We start from the raw sequence: 7,573 nt of genomic DNA, 5'->3' as shown, positions 1-7,573 counted from the left end.
CAGACAAAATGCCTGCTATACTTATTTGTTTCTTTCTTTCTACATATTATCCAGCTGCAATGAGCAGAGTTATAGCAACTACAGACTACTTGGGGCCTGATTGCAGGTATCTTAACTTCAAAACAGGGGAAGAGATAATGGTATACTCCAAACTCTCAAGGAAAAATGAAAACTTGTGGACAGGAAGTGTAAGTGCTTCAATCTGAAAGACTTCCCTAATAAATAATTTAGGTACTGTAATAATGATAGCCTAACAACTGCAGTTTTCTTGCTTCTAGGGAACTTCCCTCTCTTTTGTAGTATTAATCAGTCATGGATCAATATAATATTTGGGTGATGGGTCATTTTTATTATCTTTATATAGAAAGGAAAAATCCTATCTTGGCAAAGATCATGGTGAAACAAAGTCAAGATCAGAATCCAAGTTTCTTGTCTCCTTCACCTAATCACTTGGCTAGAATGATACCATCTGGTTCCCTTAAAAACATTCTGGACTACCAGGTCAGGTACTTAGAGTCTGTGGGTAAGGACGTTTTACAGCTTCTTAATCAGCGAGTGATCCTGTAGTGGGATGTGACTTCACAGTTCAGTGCCCAAGGAAAGTTCACAGAGAAGTTACCATAAATTTGCAATTATTTGGAACAACCAACAACAGCTAGAACAGCCATGTAGTTATGTTATAGCTAAGAAGGAATAGATGCATTGACCCAAATCCAGCTGATGGTAAAAATATGCAAGGCCTTCAAAACCAGATGGTATCAGTATTGCTTTTTTGTTTTGTTTTGTTTGGAGGGGTGAGGGTGGGTAAATGATTTGTCACATTAATGTTTAACAGTGAAATTCCATCTTCCTTGTTTTCATCTGGGAGATCTTTGCAGCTAGCTCACTCTTCCTTACTTTCCGAGCTGTTTGCCTCCATTACAGGCTATGGTGCAATGGTTTGATGCAAGGCTAGTGGTTGGTTTCTTGGTCAGACTGATCCTTACTTGATTCTTTCATCAAACTTAATTGCCAGTTTCTCTCCAGCTGCAGCTGGCCTCACACCTGAATTTCATACTCTTTTTTGTTTGTTTGTTACTTGTTATGGGTCATTAGTTATTAAGGCATGATTTTTCCACCATCTGAGTCAATGGAAAATTTGCGGCCAATTTTAGCAGGAGCTGGCTGAGGCTTTCCATGCACACAACACCGTCTTCAGCTGAAGCACTGTAAAGGCTACTGGTTTGGTATTTTTATTTCATAAAAGCAATATAGAAAATAATAGTATGGAGTCATACACTTCCCCTTGCTTTCTGAAATGGCAAATGGAAAAATTTTGTGAAGGAAAAATAAAGCAATCTTTTCACCAAACAAAATGAAGGGCATAGGGGACAGTCCTATAAACTTACTGTTTATTCACACCTTTCTAGCACATTTGAAGGCACCTAGCATACTTACCACCAATATTCAAATGCTCTTTTATACTTTTTTACAGAAAGGAAAGGATTTTGGATACTTCCCAAGAGATGCTGTGAAGGTTGAGGATGTTTTTACTGCAGAAGAAGTTGAAGTGCTCACTAAGGTAAACCAACATCACTAAATTTTCCAAAGTAGTTATGTTAGAAATTCAAGGGTCAATGCATATTTTATTTCAGATAATTCAAAATGCTTTGTTTTCATTATTGCTCCATTTGCATTTTTATTGTTCTCTAAAATAATTATAATTTAATAAATTATATAGAACCATTAGGAAAAATATAATTGCTTACAGTGCTTTGTGTAAAGTTAAACACATGTATAGCCACACAGAAAGGAAGAGAATAAAGATATTTTGGTGTGCTACACAGTGTTGTGCAAAAATTATACATGAAAACAATTTAAAAGATGATATTGTTCTTTTAGGAAGCGGATTTCCTTTGTCTTCATGGAGATAAGTATGCTTTTGAAAACGATGATAGTGCATTACATGATCACAACAAAGAAAATGAATATTCATCATCTGATGCAGAATCAAAGCTGCGTGGAAATGAACTCTTAAAACATACCAGAGACTACATGGACAAGGAAGAAAGAGTTGAATCAGTTTCTGAAATTTACTCCAAGGAATCTCACACTCAGGAGGAGTCTGCAAGCAAAAAGTTGGTTAGAAAAAATGAGAACATAAGAGATGACACGGAAGAGCCACAAACACAAGACTATCTCTCACCAAAATCCATTCCAACTCAGCTTAGTTGGATTGCAGGATGGTTAACCACAGGAAGTGAAACCAATGAAGAGTCCTTAAAAGATCTTACTGAACCTTTAGAAGAAAATACATACCGAGGCAGAAAAATAATGGTAACTGCTGAAAATGACTTAGAGGAACAAAATGAAAAGGAAAAACAAGAACACCGAGCATCTGCTTGGTTTCAAGATAGACTGACAGACTTTCTGTATTTTGGTCAAGAAAAAGTGGATGTTGCTTTGGCATCAGAAAAAAGTGATCGACAAATCCATGATGTTTCTGGTATCCCTGGACATTCTAATAATGAACAGGACACAGCAGTCACAGAGTTACTGACAGAAGAACAGAAGAGTGAGAGCCAGGAATCCAAATCAAGTTGGTTTGATTTGGGTTTAAGTAGTGTTCTGAATTTTGGCTATGCTGAGGAAGATCCAATTGCTACAGAAGACCAGCAAGGCAGAGAAACAGAGGATGAAGCAAGTAACAATGAAGAAGTACAGACTTTAGACCAGAAAGAATCACACATGAACAAAGAATCAAATGAGGAAGTTAAAGCAGTGACACGTGAAGAAGATGAAAATAATTATGCACAAGAAATAATAGATTCAAACAGTAACATGCCACATCCTGGGGAAACATCAGCAAGTGTGCACAGTTTTAATGACACCAAAAGCACCTCAAACAGCACAGAATCATCTTTTGATATACTAACAGGTGACAAAGACAACTCAATTGAATTTTGCAGTTCAGAACAAGACTTGGTATCAGAAAGCCAACCACTGGAAACTGCTGAAGCTAAAAAGACAAATCGGGAGTCAGAAAGCAAACGTGGCCAGTCAGGTTGGTATACAAATATCTATAATAGCTTTATGAATAATATGGACACATGGCAATCAACAGGGACATATACCAGTTGCATCAGATAAGATTTCTTCTCTTCCTAGCCCACCTTAGAATTTTGATTCCTCTGACACAAAAATAACAGAAGAAAATCCTGACAAAGCTGAAGAATAGTGCAGTCTCTTGTCATTTAGTCATTTTGCAGGCATAAAGACGTTTCAGAGTTCAACAGCCAAAGAAGAGCAAGTGCAGAGTTTTAAAGATAATGTGGTTTTTTTTGAAGAAACACCTCAAACTGAAAAATAATTATGAAATAGTACAGAGAAATAACAAAAGAGCAATGAAAGCACAAATAAATCAGTTAGTGATGATTGCACACTCATCAGGGAAATAAGAGTGCAATCCAAGAAAGCAATCTTTTTCTGCACTGTCTGTGCAAAATAATCAACACAGTAATGAAAACAAATATGTAAAATTAGTTAATGATGCTTCACAAATCTTAATCTGTTGAAACACTAGTACAACCTGAAGTAACTTAAAAGAAAGTATGTGCCCTTCTTTAGTTATTCCAGTGACAAGGAACATGTTTCTAAGACTAGTGAAAGTCAGGAAAACACCAATATAAAAAGCTATTATAATGACCCTGTCTCCAATGATTTTCTATATTTAATTTCAAAATCATATTTTCAAAATAGAGTGGAAGTTGGAACTACTCTGCAGGGAAAATTTAAAAAAAAATGAAACTGTTGAAACAACACAAAAAGAACAAAATAACCTGAATACTTGCATTCAAGAATCTGTACATTTAAAAAATTAATTACCAAGTAATAAGGAACTACCCAGAACTGCAGATAAACATCTGAGCATCATGAAGACCCCAGATGACAGTGAACTAAGTCTTACCCTGGAAATACCTGAGAAAGGCAAGCCAGTCAAATGCTGTGGTACAGAAGAAAATTCAGCATTGAAAGGCAAGTTCAAAATGGATGGTGATGTAAAAGATGAAACTCAGAAACCAGAGGATGAAACTGACTCACTGGGTTTTTATGAAAACAACGTTAAAGATACGTATTTTTAATGATGAACAAGATCTGAATTCTGAGTCCTAAGAACTGATCTCAGACCAACTTTTCTCTATTCACTCCTCACCTAGTGGCTTCAGTTTAACAGGTACCAAAATTTCAGAAGAAACTGGCCACTTGTAAGACGTGAAGTTTCAGAAAGTAAAACCTCCTTGCTGAGAACAGAAGAACTAAACTTACATAATGAAAAAGGGCTTCATTGTAAGCCTTGATAAAACACCCTGGGAAAAAGAAACTGAAGGCACCTCAAATCAGAAGGTTAAACATAACAAATCAGATAACAGTAATGCTGATACCACCAAAGAGAATGGTCTCTGTCTTCAGCTGGCAGTGTAAGTAACAAAGAGGGCAGTGGAGGAAAAAAAACAAACAAAAACCAAAAAAACCCCAACAAAAAATCTACCAGATTAGTAAAAGATGGGACTACACTTGATGCTTTTGCTGATAGCTTGTCAGGACAGAACATATGAAATGAACAAATTCCTATGAACATGCAAAATCACTTGAAAGGTGATGCAGAAACAACATGGGGAGATTCATGTTTCCAGCGTAAGCTCTTCTGGTACCAGAGAATGGGTCAGCGGACAGTCTTAATCCAGATTTTGGAAAGAAATATAAAAATGACACGTGATACAAATAAAGAAAAGATTATCCTGTATCATCAGATTTAGGCCCATCAATTCAAGTTGTTATGACAGTGCAAGATACAAAGAAAATTAATTTGAGTTTTGGGAGGCATCATTAAACACTACTTCCAAAGGCACAGTGATATCAAAGCCTTCAGCTGAATCCAAGGCCAAAAAACCCCCAAACATTTATAAAGAAAATTTAGTGACAATAAAAGCAACAGAAGTCACATGACATTAGTCATTCTGAACTTAAACTTTTACCCTACCAGCCCTCTAAAATACAGGGAAAATCTGAAAGAAACTAAAAAATAGTTATTGTCTCCTAAGCCCCTCAAACTAGAAAGCCAGACTGCTATTAAAAAAAAACAACAAAACAAAACAAAAAAAAACCCAAAAACCACCAAGCAAACAAACAAACAAAAAAACAAAATAAAAAAAAACCAACAGGCCAGAGAGATAAAATCTTGGCAATTGCTCTGAGATTGCTTGGAAACCTGGCTGATTAGTGTATGGTGAAAAAGAAGATACTGCAGTACCTGAAAGGATGGAAAATACTGAAAAAATTAATTGCTGCTGCTAAAACAAGACAGGAGAGGAAAAGAAAAAAAAGAATCTGAAAATCAGAGAGAGTCTAAGTCCAGAAATATAAATAATAAAAATGATACTCTAATGGAAAGGGTTCCGGGTAGTACTTTTATCAGATCATCAGGGTTCTTTGCTAAGATTTTAGAAAAAACTAATAATTAAGCCTGTACAAAAAAAGTCTGAAGATACGTTTGTCAAAATACCTCAAATGAAAATATGGATGACACTAGGATTAGTGGAATTAAATACTGCACAGAAGAATGAGACGGAATTAAGAGAAAAGGCATCTGAAGAAGATACAACGTAATCTATAGCAGGTGCAGAAAATGACAAAAACAATTTAGAAATCATGGAAGATAAATTTGAAAGAAAGGACAGCTTGACCAAATCGTAGTAGGGCAGAGTTCATGTCCCCAAAACCAAGAACAACCAGGCAAATATTGCATGGTCAACACTCAGAGTTACTAAACCCATTGATTACATTCCAACAATTTTATTTCAAGTTAAAACAGGATGTTAAGCAATCCTTAGAATATCTCTGTGAGGGAAGCAAACTCATGCAGCTGCACCAGCAGTTTGAAAAGATGCATAATGGAATCAGCTTACTCATGTGAAGACAATGTTACACAGAGGAAACAAGTGGCTGTGTCCACACAAAAGGGGCACAGTTTCAACACAGGGTAGGACAAATGCATGCAAACCCAGGAATGTTCTTCTGGAGTTGCCAGAGCTTTTGTCTGCTGTAACAATTAAGCATGCAGTCCAAACTGCAGCTACAGGTACTGGACTAACACTTTACTAACAGTGATTTAGCAAGAACAAAATATGCTTTTTTGAGGAAAAAATTAGAACAGATTCAACACTGTATCCTGGTGATTTAAAATCAAGAGGTAGTGAACCTAAATCATAGTAGTTAATGACTGATTTATGGTATTTTGAGGATCTGATAATACAGTTTGAGTTAATATAGTGGTAACAGTTTATTCCTCCTGAATTTTGACTACTGGATTATTTGTCATGTGTATCTTTGGCCAACACTGTCTTGAAGCATAGAAATCAAACATTAATCAATTTTTAAATGTCTTTTTTTTTCCTACGTGGTTAAGAAAGATGTGAGTTTTTTGAAAGTGGCATTTTATTGACTCCAGGTTATTTACTCCAAGTCATGGGAACAGAGGCAGCTGGGTGCCTCCAGTGATATTTCTGAATGAACATGCCTTGTATTTTGTAGTGAAGTGTGTTATCTTTGAGAAGTTTTTGATTTTTAATACTACATTACATTTTAAATTCTTCTTTTCATAAAGCTTTTCCCACTTGTATTTGGATATAAGAAAGAGGCATGCTAATCCCGAGCAAGGAAGCTATAGGCTAATTATCAAAACCAAGCACTATTTTCTCCTGAACATTGATTTTAACTACTTTACTACATCACCAGTTTTGCTTAAAGCTCTATCCTCCAAACTCTGTTGTGAGACTATTATTTGAACAAGTAAATTGCAAATCATAAATCATTTTTATTCTAAGGTAGCACTCTAATGCTTAGACTTCAGTTGAGGAAAATAAAAACAAAACAAACAAACAAAAAAAATCTCTGTAGAATTCAACATCTTATAAAAGAGTGTGTGTGTGAGTTGAATCCTCTGAAAATAAGCATGGTTTCCCTTCACAATCTTTTGCAGTACTGGGCAGTAGAAGAAAGCTACTGGAAGAAACATCAGAGAAGGAACATGAAATGACTGCAGCTGTAGACATTGAATGTGACAGTGACCAAAATTCAAAAGCAATAGCAATTCCTTCAGGAAATTCTGAAGAAAAAACAGACAGTTCTGTAGTTGACACTCCATCTGATGACAGAATGCCTTTCTCAGGTGCCATCCAGAGCTATGTCCCAAGCAATGGTGAGTGTTAATTTTCTCATTTTAAGGAAAATAATTTTGCAATCTTAAAACAAAAAAATGTAAGTATATTGACAATTGTAATGTATTTTTTTTCCCTTACAAACCATAAGGAGGCTGGATGTATCAGATACTTCTGTGCTTGAATGTTCTTGAGATTGAGGAATTGATAAAATCTGAATTTTCAGCATTGAGAAGTATTATCAAAAAGGTAAGAATTCTTTATGTGATATAGCGTTGGCATGAGTGCAAAATTAAGGGAGTTATTGGGAAGGAAGGAAGGAAGGAAGGAAGGAAGGAAGGAAGGAAGGAAGGAAGGAAGGAAGGAAGGAAGGAAGG

The 7,573-nt window shown here is 35.8% G+C and overlaps 1 protein-coding gene across 7 annotated transcripts in view; it reads left to right on the top strand.

Annotated features, from left to right (window-relative positions):
- MIA2 (MIA SH3 domain ER export factor 2) overlaps positions 1-7,573 on the top strand; it is a 38,097-nt gene that overhangs the window by 1,766 nt on the left and 28,758 nt on the right. For 3 of the 7 annotated variants that reach the window (XM_071746033.1, XM_071746031.1, XM_071746032.1), the window contains exons 2-6: positions 55-188; positions 1,475-1,561; positions 1,882-3,043; positions 7,019-7,237; positions 7,348-7,445. In XM_071746033.1, coding sequence (XP_071602134.1) covers positions 55-188; positions 1,475-1,561; positions 1,882-3,043; positions 7,019-7,237; positions 7,348-7,445 — 1,700 coding nt within the window. Of the gene's footprint in view, positions 1-54; positions 189-1,474; positions 1,562-1,881; positions 4,458-7,018; positions 7,238-7,347; positions 7,446-7,573 lie in introns of all 7 variants that reach the window. The other 4 variants (XM_071746034.1, XM_071746036.1, XM_071746037.1 and 1 more) reach the window with 4 other exon arrangements.

The sequence above is a fragment of the Heliangelus exortis genome, chromosome 5 (assembly GCF_036169615.1).
Source record: "Heliangelus exortis chromosome 5, bHelExo1.hap1, whole genome shotgun sequence".
Lineage (NCBI taxonomy): Eukaryota > Metazoa > Chordata > Aves > Apodiformes > Trochilidae > Heliangelus > Heliangelus exortis.
The sequence above is the reverse complement of the archived record's forward strand: the minus strand, read 5'-3'. Positions and strand labels throughout refer to the sequence as shown.